Source organism: Agelaius phoeniceus, chromosome 1 (assembly GCF_051311805.1).
Source record: "Agelaius phoeniceus isolate bAgePho1 chromosome 1, bAgePho1.hap1, whole genome shotgun sequence".
In the NCBI taxonomy this organism is placed as follows: Eukaryota; Metazoa; Chordata; class Aves; order Passeriformes; family Icteridae; genus Agelaius; species Agelaius phoeniceus.
This window is the reverse complement of record NC_135265.1, coordinates 23177811-23196940: the sequence shown is the minus strand read 5'-3', so window position 1 is coordinate 23196940 and position 19130 is coordinate 23177811. Positions and strand designations below refer to the sequence as shown.

The 19130-nt window shown below is 37.4% G+C and overlaps 1 protein-coding gene across 8 annotated transcripts in view; it reads right to left on the bottom strand.

Moving 5' to 3' along the window:
• CDK14 (cyclin dependent kinase 14) overlaps window positions 1–19130 on the bottom strand; it is a 448028-nt gene that overhangs the window by 295589 nt on the left and 133309 nt on the right. For all 8 annotated transcript variants that reach the window (XM_077174724.1, XM_077174723.1, XM_054640757.2 and 5 more), the window contains one exon: window positions 3294–3356. In XM_077174724.1, coding sequence (XP_077030839.1) covers window positions 3294–3356 — 63 coding nt within the window. The remainder of the gene's footprint in view (window positions 1–3293; window positions 3357–19130) is intronic.

Here is a 19130-nt window from a genome sequence, read left to right as displayed (position 1 = left end):
GACTGGTTTAACATTACCAGGGCCAGGCATTTTTAAAACAATATCTCAGCATCACACACAAATTCCTGGAAGGGTTTAAAGCCTGACGTTATTTGTAAGACTTGCGCCTTCACCCACAAATTATAAAATCCTGGAATTATTATGTGTCAATACAGACATACCAATAAAAATGCTAAACCTAATACTTGTTTGATTTGCCTAAGTGTACTGTCCCTGGACTTCTATAACTGTCAGCTGAGACATTCTTCTTTATACTTACACATACTTACAATATCCTGCTCAGTCTTTATTTAAAATAGTTAAGTGACAGCAAATAGCCTATTTAAAGCCACAAAGAAAGGCAATGTCAAGCACAGTACCTGAGGGGACAACAATATGTGTGTCCATCAAAGTAATTTAGATTTTTATTCTATTTATGAGTCTTCATTTAAAAGTAAGCCTAAGGGAACAAGCATTGTTTTTACCTTGCAAATACAGAGAAAATTCAGAAATATAATTAAGCTGAAGATATCCTATAGAAGGCAAGATGTAATTTGCATCTGCCTTCCTATAAAATACTGTTTAACAGGAACTACTGTACATATTCTTTGGAAAAAGAAAGATGTGTGCTTATGTGGGTTTGTATTTATAATAACTGGCAACAAGCCAGAAAGGAATATCCATCAATAGGCAATACTTCCCTCAAGAACAAAATTAAAAGGCAGGGGGTCTTTTGTCATGCTGGGAGAGCATCAATGGCTTGCCCCAGAGAGCCAAGACTAATTTATTGCTACTGGAATATAATTGCTTGAATGGAAGCTTTTAAAATGGATTTAGGGATCACATAACCACTGATTCTGAACAAGCAGGGTCCAAAAGTCTAAAAAGTGAAATTACTGAAGGACCTCTAGAAAGAAGAGGCTGGCAGGGAGAGAAGGCTAATTCATATAGCTCAGTTTAACCCTTAGAAATCAGCTGTGGAACCAGACATATTGTCCAGAAGCTAAAACCAAAACAAGGTGGTAAAGTCTCAGATCCCCAGCTGCATGAGTCAACAAACGGAGTACAGCACAACAGAGCATTAAAATGAAACTGTTATGAAATAACCATCTTACTTCCTCTGAAACAAAAGAGCAGCACAAGATATTAGTTTGGTATGCTGGTGAAAGTCTGGGAATTTTTAGCATATGTGACTGGGTTTCTGTCCTCCCAGCCAAAGAAATCACTCTCTTGGGCTATTTTTAATTCAGCCTTGAGAGCAGGTATTGCACTGAAATTCCCAAGCAGGCTGATTCATTCATTAAAATGGTAGGACCTCAAATCATCATGCCTGGTTTTAGTAATTACTGCATGATTAGGACTAGCCTTTGTTGCTGGCCTGGCAAGAGAGACTTCTAAATATATGTAACTGATTTTCATCAGTATTATTTAAGGGAAAAAAAGAGTAAATTATTCAATGGGACTGCTCATGTTTCATCTGTTGATTGAAGTTTGATCTACTCCAACTTCCAAGTTTTTTTTCTTTTCTCCCCCACCCGCCACCTTCCACTCTTACTAAAAAATCCATTGGGAATTAAAAAAAACTTAAACCAGCAGTACATCAGGATTCTACACTTAGCTACTCAAATAAATATTTCTAATGTGTCTATAAGCTTCAAAGGTGTTTCTGAGCACTGACAAATGGTACAGATAGCCACAGGAATACATGCAGCAAAATCTGAAAGGGAAATGCTGCTGCTGCCATTCCCTCTGAGGCTCCTGTTTTAAATGACAGGTATCTCAGGATTCAGAGGAGTGATGTACCAGCAAGCCAAACAATGTGTCTATATCCATCCTCCTCAAAGGCAAGCTCACTGGGCCCAATGTGGTTATATAAAAGTACAAATATTTGAATTATTATGTCTTTTTTAGCAGGGCTACAACAACTACTGCATATCAGACCTTGAGGTACACAGCACTGCAGCCTTGGAGCAAGACTTACAAATCTGAAGCAGCACAAAGAATCTTAATAGCCAGTCTTCATTTATCCCAAAACTCAGAGAAATGAAGTTGAAAGTATCCACATGGGGAAATGAAACACAACCCCCTGGTTTAACAAGCACATTTAACACCTGAAACTCTGCTTAGGAAACTGAGCAGGAAAGAAAGCTCAGAAGTTTCAGGGGTCAAAAACAGGTCCTACCTCACCCCCTTTAGTGCTACACTCATCTTCTGTGAGTGTATTGGTTTGTTTTGGGGTTCTTTTTTTCCCAAATATATCCAGGAGGAATTTTCCTTATTTTTTTAGATAGCAGTAATTCTTATTGAAATTCATATGTTGTAGATGCCACTTTTCATTCAAAGAACACAGAAAATTAATGAAGCTACATGATGTGCAACAATGATCAGCTATTGCAGAAGAAAAAATACTTCCTCTTTTTACTCTTTTTAAATTTCTTTTTTTTTTTTTTTTAACCAAACAGGCTTTCTGGCTGTTCCAGAAAAAAAGAGTTTTCATGAACTTTTACATTTCAGTAAGTTATAAAGTTCCCAGTATGACAAGTGAAGACTTAAACACTTCCAAAGTAGAACAATGGGACTGCAAGACAAAGATCATCTGAGTGATCTATACACACACAACATATTCTGCACATCTGGTTGGCTTCCATTTCATGCTAAAATCATTTGGCTGACTTCCCAAAGAGAAACTGGATCAAGTCTCTACTCATCTACCTTTCCATTAAATCCTGCTAATAAACTCTCTCTTTCCTGTGTGATGATTCTCAGTCTCTACCTTAGAAGGAAAAAAAATTCCAAAGTGAAATCAGCTATGAAAATGCTGATCTCATCCAAGAAAATGTGCAAAAAGATTAAGGAAGATTTTATAGGCTTGTATAAAAAGCAGGACATTCAGCTAATACAATTAATTACAGTTCCCTCAAACCTGATGAACCCACACTAACTTACCTAACTGAAGATCTAGCACTGACAGCCTAAAGCATGTTTACCCTGGGGTTTTAGGGCAGTATTGTCTTAAGAGCAAATGTTTAAATGGAGGGGAGGGATTACCAACACTGTTAACAGCATTCACAGCATTCAAATATTTTGGCTCTGAGTCAGTTTTACAAACCTCAGAAATTCTACTGCAGGAATGCTCAAATACTTGAATTTGGAATTATTTTCAAAGAAAACAAATATTTAAAAGTACAGTTAATTTGCCAGGCATTTTCCCTTTAGCTAGCAGTTTCTGTGAAACAACTGACATGACATTTTTTGCAAAGTTACTGCTACTGCATTTGCAGGATGTTTGAATGTGTGCTCTTTTTGACTCTTACCTTCACATTCTCTGGATGAAGCCCTCCAGGGTGTTTGTCCATGTACTGACATAAATCAGTGTGCTAAAAGAAAGTCAGATGGAGAAAACTATATTAATATCCATATGACTGCAGTAATAAATACCCCTCTACTTAGGAGTGGACATAACAAATGGAAAATAAGATTTTTTTTTCAGCCACACAAGTGCCAACACACATTTGTACCTTTACACTAATTTCATTTAACAGCCTTGATAACTGATATGAATATTCAACAATTGCAAATTAATATTTCTTCTAACACCCTGCATTTGGTAGATTAATTACCTGAATTTTAATACCATTCTAAAACTTGTAAGGACAGCATCAGCACCACAAAGATAATATCTAGACAGAAGAGGATGAACCTAAAGGAAGAATCTCACATTCAATTCCCCTTGTTCACATTATAACATTGCCCTTTAAATATAATTTTATAGTGATTCTAGATTAAGATGGGTTAAAGGTTTAGAAAAAAAAGCTGAAAGGCATTGCATATCAGAGTACTGAATGGTATTTTCCAACTCAAAAAGAAGCACATATTATGGACATGTACAGCCATTAAATACAGATACTTTAGAAAAGAACATCATGGAAAATTCAAACCTAAGTTTTCACTTCATAGTTACCTATATTTCCTGCAAACATAAAACCCCATGAAACCTCTTCAGGAAAAAAAAAAAAAAAAAAAGAAGGTTTGCAATGCATAGATTCATGTTATTTTTAATGAATAAATATTTATACTTTTTACTATGGAAACACTTTTCTCTGAATTCTTCTCTTACATTTCTACACTTCAGCAGCAGAGTTTCAGACAAATGGCATGTTGCTTCTCTAATGTGCTTGCACAACTCAGCTTCTGGAATTATGTTCAGAATAAAAAAAGCAAAAATATGCAGTTGATTAACCAGCAAATACTCAGAGACGGACTCTGCCTTCCACATCTGGTTTCTGAACACATCTGGTAAAAATCATCCAACATTCCTTGAAAAGCTACTTGGCAATACCTGCCTCACATACACAAGAGCCCATATAAATACAGGCAGTTTTCAAAGTGAGAGTTTTGGACAAAAGTTGCCTTCCACACAGCAGAGTGGTGTCTCTGTGCAACATTTGCCAAACCAGGAGGTATTCTTTAGCTTTCTTTTGCAGAGTTATGCAGATACATAGCAGAGTTCACACCCAAGACACAAAATTTGTTCTAGCCACAACTATCCTACGCAATTGCTTTTGAAATCACAAACTACAAAAACACATTGTGCATGTGGAATTAACATTGCAAAGACATGAAGATGCATAGGATTATTAGGCTCTGCATTAGCACAACTATTTTCATGAATTCTTACATGGCTTCACGAGAGCAAGAGCCCTGACTACAGGAAATTGCTTGAATCCCAAAATGAACAGCATGCTCAAACAGGCAAACCACACTACATAAAACAGAACAGAGATTATTTCAAAATGCAAGATACAGACAGCAATTATTCAATTTACAGTCTACAAATTAGTGAATGCATTTACAAAGAAAATTTTCAGACTAATTAAAAATATTCTACCAGTGAATTGCTAGTGTCAAAGAAGCACATTTTGCATAAAGATTCTTAAGTTTAGGAACTTATTCCTCATTTCTGTAAAATCTTTAGCCTTAAGGTACAAATTCCTCTTCCATTCTCCCATTCTCTCTCTCTTCCATGCTCTACTTCATTCATAGTATTTGGCACTATTTTGTCTTCTGTGTTTTGACTGACTGTGGTGGTAATGAAGCTTTCTGGGACTGCATCAATAAACCATGGACCAGCCAACCTTCAGTACACATCACCACATTACACATTTTTGTTTTGGTTACTGTATGAACACCAAGAAAACATACTTAAAGTCATCAGCTAACCTTGTCATTTGTTTTAATAAACTAACATGTTCTGAGTACTAATCCCAGCACAAGAATCTGCCTTAATATCAGCTGAAACACCATTACTACAGGTGATGACTGGTGTCAAATAAGAAATTTGTGGGAATCCACTCATTTTAATGGCTATCTGTTATTCATGAGACATGCCAGTGTTTGAATAGTGCTAGCACCTGCAGTGCTCAACAGATGTTTGAGGAAAAGCCTGAAATATCACTTTAGAAAGCCCATTAGGGTGGCCAGGGAAGCACTCTCCCATCCTCACAGCCATCGTGGTCCCTGAGCACAGCACGCTCCCTCACATGGGCTGGCTCAAGGACTTATTATTTGCCCTCAGTTCAATCTTTCAGCCTTTGTGAACAACAGATAATCTGGTAGGTGGGAGGTTTATTGCCTCCGCCACCTTCTGTTGATTTCTACAATTTGCAACCAGCCAGCTGACAGAAACCAGATCAGAGAAAGACAAACGCAATGTCCCTTCTGAAGGTCCCCTTCCTGAAGCCCCACCTGTCCACCCACACTAACTGCACATTTTTATTCACCAAAAGCTTTTCATCTTATTCAGAGCCACAACTATAGGAACAGCAATAACTCATATTTTTTATTTCCTATATATATTTGTAACAAATGGTGAGGATAACCTCATTTTCTTATGCTTATGTTTCAGTTACTATTTGGATGCATTTTCTCCATACAGAAACATCAATGATCATCATGTTTGTGTTATCCATCATTAGCTTATTCTTCCTACCCGAAGGATGAAGACAACTGGGATCCTGATATAACCTTCTGCCATCAGTTTAACCACCAAAACCTACAAAAACTGATTGAACACGTCTACCTGAAAGTCAGCGTAAGCAGCAACTTCCTCAGAATCCTGGAAACCTTACAGAGTCAATTGTGCTGCCGTCTTTTGGCATTTATTTTTTTTCCCTACACACACGCTACAAGAATCTGTAGCAAACCTTCATTCAGATGGGGAAGAGAAATTGAATGTATTTTCTGTTCAAATCTTTCTACAATTTGCTTTCATAAAACTAAGAGTCTTTCTCATACATGTAACAAAACATTATGGGAAGAACTGTGGAAGCAGCTTATAATGTTGGAGTACATTGCTCCCCACTTTAAAAAAAAGAAGGTGGCAGCAAAGCAAAGACAGCCTCAGCTGCTCCTCTTTCCCAAGGTAGGGACTGAATGCACATTGAATTAAACATTAGTACAGCTAGGAAAACTGACAGTGCTGCAGAGACAGCTCTTTCTAAACCTGTTTTCCCTTTTGGCAGCCAAAGTGTCTGCTCCAGTGCTCGTGTGCACAACTGACATTGAAGGAGACAACACGAATACAAGTTTAGGAAAGCATTAGGAAAAAAAAACAAGAGAGCAAGCTGGATGAAAGCATTTTTTTAATGTATTCCATGAAATTTATACTATATAGATGGAGTCTTTTTCTTCATGCTGTTTTGAAGGTGGAAAACAACGTGTTTTCCCAAGTGGAAGAGTGGCTGCCAATACAGCCTGACATACTCTGACACTGGAGTCTGTGCTGCAGTCACCACCCTGATCTAATAAAATAGATACCCTAAAGGAAAATTCAAGATACAATTACATATTGGCAATAACATAAAACTATACTGAAACAAAGAGAAGAAACAGACCAACCAATACACCCTTTACAGTCCATTCTGCACTGTCTCAGAGGGCCAGGCCACCTCACAGGACTGCAGCATACTGGGAATGGAGTGCAGAGACTTCCAAGTAATTGAACACATTCTGATCCCAAGTGGACCTGGCTAGACCAATTCTGCTTCAAGCTAGTTTTTAACAGCTCTATCAGCCATACTGTCAACCCCCAACACACACAAATCACCAAAGTAATACCATGCTGACAGAACATTTAATATTTTAGTTTAAGTTCAAAATCCCATTAGTTCCTGCTCTTTACACTCCACCAGCTTACCCACACCTATATGTACAATATATAAATATTGTAATTAGCACTCCTCTGCTCAAAACAGCTACACAAAAAACAATAAGCATAGATAATCAAGTTTCCATAGAGAAGAACTCAAAAGCTAGGAAAGTCCAGAATTAATGGGGTTTATCCTACCTTTTCATTGTTTCTCCATTAAATGTCTATTATGATAACTCCTAAAAGCTCATACCTTTTTTCCTTCCCAGCATTAGACATACACACTGAACAGAATAGGAGATACTTGATTGAAAAATAGCTGTGCTGTTTTACAGTTACAGGGTTTTCTTCTATTCTCAAACAGCTTGCAGAGTCTGTTTTTTTTTACTACTTTGAAGACAGAAATAATCTCACAGGTTTTCCTACCCTGCTTATACCTATGCTACTGACATGTTTTACAAAGAATAATTTCATAGCAATGCAGGAGATATAGGGCATTATTTCCTTTTATCAGATAGGGTCTTCAAGCAAAGACAAAAAAAAATTCTAAGAATCACTGATCTGAGATATTCTGTCCAAAGAACTTTGGTTTTGACTTTTCAGAGTATTTGGCACTATTTTGTTCCGACTGACTGTGGTGGTAATGAAAGATATTCTGGTCTTCAGGTGCATCTTTCACCCCCACACACCCCCCCTTACTTTTTGCTGTCTCTGATGGTCAATGTGGTTTGTCCTAAGCTGAGAACACCTGGTGGACATTGCAGAGGGAACTGTCTGGATGCTCTCATTACAGAGATGGGGAAGCTGACATGTTGCTACTGACTTTGATGCACACTGGCCAGAAAAAGAATATGAAATGCATTGGTAATATTTAAATACATATTAAAAATAAATCTCAGCATAGTCATCCACCCAATCATTGTGTCCTTCTCATGCCTGGCTGAGAGCCTCATCTCCAATATTCTGCAACGCTGACTTCAGTTACAGCTGTAAATGTGTAATGCTTTTGCAAAGGAGACTGAGAATCTCATACTGAATAGCAGAAATCTGTAATGACAGCAATTTCAGCTGGCGATGACAATTCCCAATACAGCAGAGGTGGAACCCAGTTCTCTACAGCAGTATTACCTAACTTGTCTTGAAATGATACCTTGAATGAGCAGGAACCTCAGAAGATTTCCTGGTTCCCACATTCACAAAAAATGAGAGAAATCCAACAACAACCACATGCCTTCACCACATAATCCTTTGCAGAGCTGCACAACAGGCACTTCCACAAGGATGAAAAAAGGAGATTGCCCAGGCCATCTTTATCTTGGTGTCCTCCAATTACAAGAGCTTCACTTTCCCACTTCACTAACAAAACAAGTGGTTTTCTGCAGAACCTCTTATGCTTTAAGTGAACGACTCGATCTCTCCTCCCACTAGTGGCTTCCCCAGTAACAATTTCATTTTGTCAGAAATGAATAGCTACAATATCTGAAGTGAGAGACTAAAGTATTTGAGAAGAGAGGAAGAATCTTCAAAGACATAGCTCTTAAGTACAATTTATAATTTTTCTGAAGCTTATCACTTGACCAAATTTGGGGCAACTTTCAAAATAATAGTCCAATGCTACCCACACCACAAAGGCTATCCATCCCCTAAATTCCAAATCCATACTGTTCAGCTTGAATACTTAAAATTAAAAAGGGTACTCCAGATAGAGGCAAGATATCTTGGCCATTTTTGCGGAAAGTAAAAATAGGTAATCTGAGACAGGCTTTGGCATTTTTTCCTTCAAATAATTGTATTTCACTACTGTGTGCCAGAAGATCATTGCTCCAGGGCTGCACCTTGACTGGCACACACAGGTACACCTCCTTGAGAAAGCCCTGTCCAGCCTTTTTATTATCTTCTCTCAGCACAGAAAAGCACAAACCCTTTCCTCAGTGCACATCTCCAGTAACAAGGCCTCCATTAAGAGACCCATGACCCTTCCTGGGCTAGATGGAGCAATTTCTAAATAGAGCAGAGACTGCACAGTGCTTCCTAGGATAGGGGATAGAAGACCCATGCTCAGCAATACTGGTTCACCTAGTCTTGTTTCCAAACTAAATATAGAAGCACATCAGCCAATGCACATTTTTGACCCAAACTTAAATTAATCGCAAATATTTTCCTCCCAGTGATAGAGAGAAGTATCACAACTCCTACAGGTACCTGAACATGACAGGGAGATTAAGTTATTTTTCCAACATAACTGCTCATAGTCTAAACAAAAATCAACAAAGTCGTACAAGAATTAAAAAAAAAGAAAAAAGAAAATGCACACTTGGCTCAGACTCTCTCTGTAATATTTTCCACTCATTTTCTCCCCATACCCTGACAACTCCACAAAAAGTATGATTTACTTATGAAATATTGTCTTCCAGACTCACATGAAGAAATTAATTGGGGTTTTGATTTAGACTTGGGGCAGTGTATAATTGTATGAAGGTCATTTTCTTCAGCAAGACTCTGGTTTATAAGCAGACACGTGAGTTTATGTTTGTGAGCATACTGGGTATAAGCATCTGCTGAAGGGAAAAGAATTCTGGCTGATGTTTATACAGCTGAAGCAAGGTTTATATACATTACATCCTAGGTCTGGAAAAGAGAACGTATGCAAAAAAAGACAAATGTTGACGATTCTTCCCTTCTCCTCTTGAAGGAATTCTAATTATGAATAGATGAGTAAACCACAAACTAGAAATGTCCTGAGATATGCTCTGTGCTTCACTTTGACATCAACTGTTTTGCTCAGCTATTCCTGCTCAGAAATCAGACTCTGCTACCAAACACAAACGTGTTCAGACAAAGGCTGGGACGTTTCCTTTCAAGGTATGGCTGGTGACATGAAAGGATCTCTACTTTGCCCACCCTTCTCCATAATAATAACGTGACTGTCATTCTCTTCTAAGTAAATTAGTCGCTTCTACTTCCCATGCAATACATTCTCTTTCCCTCCTCTTCCTCAGTCATGATAAATCTCCATGTGACTTAGGCATCCCATAATTCTGCCTAATTGGTTTCAGCTGTCATTTTTGAAGCTGAAATGCACGGAGAGCCCGGGGCTTGTGAATGGAACAGGAAGCACTTCTAACCTCATTCCCATCATGTAGAACCAGCAATGTGTAAGAGCCCTCCCATTAAAACAAAACCGGGAGGATTTGGCTGCCGGCGATGCCGTCGTGCAGCAGACAGATTGTGCTGCTCCACTGAGGCAGCCAGGCTCTTGTGAGCCATTCCTCTCTGTTCAAAGAACAGCACACATTATTTATGCCCTAGCAGCTTTCCCGACTAAAATACTTCCCTTTTTGTCACCAACAAATTCTTAAACCGATAATATAATTTACCAATAAAAGGATGGGCACCAGGAATATTTAAAGTGACAGGAGAATAAAAAAAGCTAATTCCTTTTAAATGGCGTGTATCCTCCAGCCTAAGCACTCTGCAGATTACTGTGCCACAGTTTAAACTTATTTCATGTCACTGGTATCTTCAAAAGTGTCAAAGACTTATTTTCATGTATTTCTGTGGCTTTCTATAATTCAATCTTTTCCCTTTATGAGGTGACACAGTGTTACCCCATGCTAACAAAAAATACCGTCCAAGCTATCTCTGGGTGATACCTAAGCAACTTCCAGCAAAACAGCAGCAGGCAGCAGCACCAGCTGGGCTGAGCAGCAGGGGAAAGATCTATATTAGCAAATCAAGGAAGAAAAAACTGCCCCACAAGACACTCGTAATGAAAACAATTCTGCTAACAGATGTTTTTAGTGCCTTGGATTTCTCTCACACTGTCAACAAAGATAAGCATACTTCAAAATACATGAACAATACTATATAGAAAAGAAGACTAGGTGGTGGGGGAGTACATAATACAGATAGAAACATATCTGAAAATCCCAGAGAGAAAAGGGATACACAGTTGTCTGATTTTTGGCTGTTGCTAGAAAAGATAAATTTATTTATGGATACAAAGCCCTTGTTCATTCCACAGAGAATAATCTGGTTCCTTACAGGCAAGTGAAATGCACACCACTAAGGAAAGAATTGCTGAACTAAAAGCTCTTCAACAAAACACAGTTTTCTAAAGATGCCAGTTTATCCTCCTCCTTATTCTCTGTCCACCTTAATAATTCTATCAGCTTTGTGTTCCTAGTAAATTAGGTTAAGGAGACAAAACCCACTTAATTTAGTGAGATTATCTGAACAAAAGAATGACATTGCAAAAATAAGTAGGAATTCCTGTTTAATGTGATCAAAATCTAGCACCAAATCATCAGCTTGTGCAAACTGTGATGGACTTAGAGACCTCAAAATGAACAGAGTTGGGACAATTTTTGCAAGCTGTTAACACATGTGCCCACAAGGATGGGCATGTGCATTTTCTCTAATTTGTTATGGCACTGAGCTTCCACAACACTGACCACGATATGCACATATAACAAACAAACAATCAAAAATAAATATGATAAAAATTTGAAGATACAAGAAAGTTTCTGGTTAGAGCATGGAAGATACCCATAGGCTCCTGGTGAGAGTACTTTCTGCAGGACCATGCAAGCAGAACTCATACATGGGAGGGAGGCTGACAATCCATGTACAGCCACACTAGTCAAGTATCCACATTAACATTGGCATGGCACTGGCCATGGATAATTCACTTGTATCCACAAAATCTCATCTGGCACAAGAGCCCTTCTATGGTGGTGTGTGCTGGACAACAAAACAAACACCATCTTCAGGGCAGGAAATGACCGGTGTAAAGCCTTCCTTTAGAAACTTCCACACCCTACATAGACCTCTCTTCACCCTGACTGAGTGATTTTTTTTCCTGTCATGTATCCTAATCCTAACTGTCCATGCATGATTGTAAGATTAATAAAAATTTTATAGGGAAAAACTCAGTTCAGACTGCAAGGCACACAAAAGAAAAATTATGCTTCCACAGATTAGATCCTCCTTATTCAAACTAGTAAAACAGAAACAATCAATAGGGCTTTTTAACTTTCAAGAGCTGGCTCTGTTTATTACTCAAGCTTGGTTCTTGGTTCTTCCTATTTAATATTTCTTAATTATCTTTTACATCATAAAACTATAAACATAAAAAATATCTGCAATTATTGATTTATTCATTCTGACTTCAGGATTTTACTACTTGTATTTTGCCTGAACTGCTTGCCCAAGTTTCTGTTTTTAAAGATTGCATAGATACATTTTTTATCAATCTGACTAAATTAGTACAAAGCTTCATACTTCATTCAGGAAGGAAAAAATCTATTTTTAAGATTTAGAATTATGGTAATCATCACTCTCCAAACACTAAGTTCTGGACTGGTGGTTTGTTTGTTTTTTCAATCTGCACTGAATAAATAAGAGCTTCACATTTTAAGAGGAATTAAGAGTTGCAACCCATATTATTAAAGAGAGCCTGAGGAAAAAAGTTTAATTAGAAAGGACAGTCTCTAGTGCAAGCTGAGATGTTGTCAGGTCTCACCTCAGAGGGAACTAGAAAATGCCAGTTCATGACAGAAATAAACATATAAGGAATATGTGGGATGCCACCAGAACTACTGATGATAGAGCTGTTTATAAATCTATAACATAGCGATAATTAATTACTAAAAAACCCAACCAAAATACCAACATGCACTAACAAACAAAAAGCACAAAACCAGAAGACTTTATTTTTAAAACTTTGTTTAAAGTAGTAAAATAAACTGGTATATCTTTTCTTCGGCTCCTGACACAGGAAAGCACAGCATATTAACTTCATTGAAAGACTAAAGGTATTATTATTTTGCTGATGAAAGTTATGATGCAGAAAGATACATATAGAAAGGACTTTTAAAAATCTTATCTCTATCTGTTATCAATGATAAAATTCTGTTGATTATTTGCCTGAAATTGTTCTTTGAAAACTGAAAGTATTAGACAAACCTTCACCCTATAGTAGCTTCTGAAGTGCTTTATTATTGTTAGCATGAAAGGGGCATTCCTTGAGTTTAATCTTTCTCTTCCTTACTGTAATTTCAGATTTTCTTTTTCATCCTCTTAACCATTCACATAGAAATAGGTCACTGACTTTCTCTATGATATATTTAAAGATTGTAAATGTCTCATCCTTTTTTTGTCCCCAACTCTTAAGAGCCCTACTTACTTTGACTTTTCCTTAGAAGGCTTTATTTTCGATGTTTACTCACGCTTGTCTTTTTCCCCCTCAGGTATCCAGCTGATTCATGTCTTTCTTGTGTTTACAAATTTACTCTTTAGGATGGTGGCCTTACCTGTACCAAGTAGAGTGCCATCACTGGTATGTCTCCTATGCATGTGTAACTTACTACATGTATATGTTTTTGAGGGACTGCAATGACACTTGCACTTTTATCTGTAATTTAGGAAAAAACTAATTGGGACCTGTCAGAAAGTAGAATATCTCATGGGATTTCCAGTATTTCATCTGTCAGCTCAACTCTTGATGTTTCTTATGCTCTGATTTTGTTGTGTTTGGGTTGGTTTTTTTAATACTTACATTGAATGCAAGTGTTAATACTTAATAAAAAGAAGAATAAATATTAGATGCTAATTATTAAATGGTGCACAGCACACCACAAATCTAACCAATATTTACTAACTGTTAATAAATTGTACAAAAAATGATCATTCAGATACATACAGCCTTCCAGCCTGTTGGATTGTAAATCTTGATTAACTTTATTAATACACCTATTCATCAGCATGTGCCCTCCGTATGAAATCTACATAACATGTTGAAATCCAGCAAAGACAGGATCACAGAATCACAGAACAGGCTGAGCTGGAAGAAACCCACAAGGACCATCAAGTCCAACTCCTGGCCCTGCACAGCACTACCCCCAAAAGTTACACCATGTGCTCAAGAATATTGCATGAGTAACATCTGTCCTTGCTAGACATGTGTAAACTTCTTAGCTAGCAGGAGTATTTTTATTTAAATTTAAATAAATTTTTCATTCCTTCTTTCCTACCAATTCCCATGTCTGGCAGAATCTTTACCTCTCAGCAAAGCACTAAACACTTTCCTTCTGAAATCCCACCTCAATCCCTCCCTCCTAAAGCCTGTTTTGTTTGCATTTCCAGCCTATACTTGGACATCAGCAGCACCTGTCTCTGATCTGCTCATTAAAACTTGAAAAACAAGGCTTTTCCCAAGAGCACTATTCCCTTACTGCCTCTTCTCAATAGTACAGGATTTCCTTTCTCTCTGTTTACCCTCAGCCTTGATCTGTCATCTTTTTCACTGCAATTTAAGCAATGCAACTTATGGCAAGCCTGGGGCACGAGGCAGGGTTAAACTACAGGGGAGCAGCTCCTTCTCTGGTCAAGGTAAGCAGAAATTACTAAGTTCATCTGCTCCCATGCTGGAGCCCTGAGTGGCTGCTCCTTGCCAGGGAGGACAAGCACATTCACAGCAAGCAAGGGTGACTGCAGGCACCTGGCTTTGTGCAGAGCTTCCCTGGCTTTCAGTTCTTGCTTACCATGGCTGGACAGGCACCTTGATTTCAAAGGGGAAGAAAATCACCCATCATTTCATTCTCACACCAAAATAATGTAACTCAGGCTCCAAATGAGATTCACTTTAAGTCAAGGGTTAGAAGACTCCTCCTTCCTTCTTGTGCCCAGTTTCTCCCTAGGTATTACACATCACTGAAGGATCCTAGCGAGAACAGCTCAAAGCAGCTCTGGGACGTTACTGATTTTCCCTGCTCTCTCATCCACTAAAAAAAAAAAAAAAGTGGCTTTTTTGGTTTGCTTTCACAAACAATCAATGCCACATACCTTTGGTTTCAACACTTGCTCCCTAATAAAATAAATAAAAATGGAAAAACAATAGTAGTCTTCATTCCAAATTATCAAAAGCTATAAGAAATTGAAATTTTTCAATGGAAAAATTTTTGGTCCTTGCAGGTGATTAACTTTGCCCATTTTCTTACATTACACTTTCTAAGTATTGTGTAAGAAAAATTTGTCCCAAGACAAATTCAAAATCTTAGCCGTGTAATTCTTAATTCTGATAAAGAGTATACATGGCAATTTCCAATAAGCTTTAAAATGAGAAACTCACACCTATTCTTTTGTTACAGGAAATGGGAGGGAAATGTAACTAATTAACTTTATTAAGTAAACTCTTTGTGTAACAACCTATTTTAGCTGCTGTAATGAAGCAATGAAAATTAAATGTTCTTCTTTAATGGAAAGGAATTTTTAGAAGCAAAAACATACACAAATATTAAAATAGGCAAGGCAATTGAAAATGCTTGGGTTTAAATTACATTATTAGATTACTCTGGAGCTTTTTCACTATTGAGGCAGACATAATATTGCTCATTACTCATCCTCCCAATTATAAGTATGTGTTCTTGTTGCAAACTTAGTTCATAAATATTGAAAGCATGATGTAAAGTATTGCTATACAAGCTCACTTGTATATGCTAGGAATAGGACGAGCTGCTGGTTCATTTATTGATAATAATATACTTACATAATTATGCATAATACTAAAAACCTCATTATCATTCTACCAAGCCTGTAGCAAATACGTTTTGCTTAGGATTACCTTTTAGCAATTATAGGTTTCTAAATTCAGTCATCTTCCTTCTAAATAAACAAGTGAAGCAGCAAACGGCAACAGCTAAGGATCATTTTAGAGCAAACAGATGTGAAGCCACCTTCAGAGATCTCACCTATAAAATCCACCACCTCCTTGGGCAAAGCTGGCCATACCAGTGACACTGGCACTAAAGCCACCATCCCCATAAGATCACCTGAACTAACACCTACCCAGAGCCTGGTGAGGAAGGGAACAAAACCTTTGTGAGCAGTCACACACCTCCACTGAACTGTGAAGCTGAACTGACCTTTTACTTTGGGAAGTCACTTCAGTCTCAGACAGCAGATGCAAAGCATGTCAACATCTCTTTTTCAGGTCTTGCTTAGCACATCCCAGTTAACTATACAGAAATAATTTTCTTTACCATTTATGTATGAAAGACTATCAGCCATTCAGGTTTTGTAGAGGAAATTCCAAGCAGTTAATTCTCAAAACTCCCCAGGAAGTAATGCCTCTCAGCCATCCAGTGATAAAACTGAGCTCTAAGCACACTTTGCATTATGCTGATGTAAGAGTTAACACATGCCTTAGTAACAAGGTACTGTAGTCTAGACTATTTTCTACTAAGTTCTTCCATTTAAAAGGAGAAAGCTCCCTTTCTCCCACATAAATGTACAGCTCCACATCCACCACCAAACTGTTGATATGGAGAATGTCTGATAGTTGAGGATCGGGAGAAATTCAGAATTTTTAAAGACTGACTTTTCTTGGCTTTGCAGACCACCAAGGTTAAAGTTAAAAAAACTCTGTCATGTCTTCACCTGACAGACATACATATTTAAAAGAAAACTAATTTCAGGGACCCAGAGATTTTAATGACTGCCATGTTCCCTTTCAGAGGCTATTCTGCTTTCAGCATTTAACTTACTACCATAATGCATTTTGCAATTTAAAGTGCTGCTATATGAAATTAAATTTCATTCTACTCTTTTGGGGTCAATGCTGAAACCAAACACCTCTGTTAACCTCAGACATTTCACCAGTATTATTTTCCCTAAGGAATCATCTCCAGCCTAGCAACCCAAAGTTTCCATTTTCTGAGAACTCTCGGATCACTAACTGTTCATTCCTAATTTAGTCAAGACAACTCACTCAGATGTCTTTTATTATGTTTGAAAAGGTCAGTAGTAATCAATGGCAATAGTATCAGTTCCATGATATCCCTTTATGAAATAAATCAAATTCAATTCCTTTTAGGTTAGGATTCAGTCATTCAAAAACCTACACCACCATGTAATTTTAATCACATGAATATTTTGACTTCTTTCAGTGCAAATTACTCATATGATTGAGCTAAACCATGTACAGGTGTTGAAATAACAACAAACCAGACATTATAGATACAGAGCTCAGTAACACCAATTACACAGCTAGATTGCATACTCAATCAGCCAAAATTTGTACTTTTAAATGGGCAACTGTAATTTTTGCCTCTGCACATTCACACCATGCACTGAATGGAAGATTTATAACCAAAGGAACAAATGAGATCCTTGCAATCATGCAATTAAAACCTGTATCATGCACACTCAGAAGAATTCATTTCAGGTTATGTGGCCATTCTCAAGCATTATCAGATAGCATTCACTGCTTGATCAGACTATAACTTTACATTACCGAACAATGAAAACAGACTTTTTAAAAGAAATTCTGTTCTCAAGGCACAGGAGCATGTTACAATGTCATTATTATGCAGTCTTTATGCTGTTTGGAGAGACTAAAGTATCCTTTCTTTCTTCCCCAGCAGCATCTTGAGAGACTGCCTACCAGCCTAAACATTAAAATATACTTGGATCAGTTGCTAGAAACCATTACTAAATGAGATTCTCACACAGTCTCAATAGCTACCAAACACCATTGGAACCAAAAGGTGCAACCTCCAGCAGCACTGGTTCCTTGCTGAAAAACAGCTTAGTGAATCCAGAAGAATGTGCCACTGCACGAAGCTTAATCTGTGTCTGTACATGGCTGGGAGCCAGAGTCTTAAACAACCTTTCTTAAACAACCTGTCCAAACAACCTTACTGGATATAAAATCCAGAAACTTGCATCAGTGTAATAAGCAAAATGTAAAATCCATCAATTTGAAATTAGTGTAATAGGCAAATCTACTTTAGGGAGAAACCTATTTTAGGGAGAAAGATATTCTATACATCTAATTTCTCAACCAGTTCTGAAGAACACAGCTAAATACAGCTGCTGATAAATGGGATTGCAAAATGTATTCATGTAAAGATATGCAAATAAGTGTACACTGACCATTACATGAAATTAAGTATCAAGGCTTTTCCTATGTTAATTCAGTGTGTAAGTCAGGAGCAGGAAAATTACTGAATTTTAAAAAAAGGAATTAAATTTTTATTACTGTTCCAATATCTGAGGTAAAAAAATACATACTGTATCAAATGCTCAGCAGGCTGCTGCAGCTGAATGCCCTCACCCTCAGAGTGCAGCACATTTATGTAAATACACAAGGTGAATGGCTTCTCCAGACAGGGTTCTGTGATGCTGTGTGCATGGTCATGTAAAAATTAAGGCCTGCCCCCAAGAAACACACAAAATAATTTCATCTGTCTTAAGCAGAGTTGTATTTAGAGTAATGCTAGCAATCACTGTACTTTATAAACAGTGTCTTACAGACTATAATACAATAACTGATATGATACTGAAAATCTAACGGTGTCTAAAGTCATTTGTTCCTTTTACATTACATGTTCTTGGACCCATCTGTGAAAACTGGGAGGTTAATTATGATAGTACATTGCATAATTCCACAGCTAAATGCTGAAGTAGTTCTACATAAATGCCATATGTTTGTCTTAGAAAAACTAAAAAGATTAATTAGGAGGCCAAGGCCAGTACTTTGGAAAGTAATACTTTCGACACAATTAGATCCTTACACTGTCTACTATGTAAATTGATGTTTTAATTAATAGGTTAGTCCATTAGTCATGGAAAAACTAAAAAAATCCCAAATTCCAAATTGCATGCATCAGACATTTTTTTACAGATGTCACTTATAAAAAGACACTCTGCACAAGCCAATCACAAAAAAAAAGGCAATTTAAACTTGATATAAGCTTTTCATCAAGGAGCTACCTGTTAAGCATTTCAGTCCTGTTTTTTCCCTACATTATTCTCACCTATTTAAAGTTACCTGATCACATCAGTAAAGAAAAAGCTCCAATAAACAAATTATAACTAGGAAGCAGAGTATGTTTGAAAAGTCAACTCAACATTCTAAGGTCCTTCATAGCCTAGCAGCCACTCCATCTCTGAATCTGAAACCCAGCTTTTAGCCTACTCCACTACAAAGCAAAATCTCTTA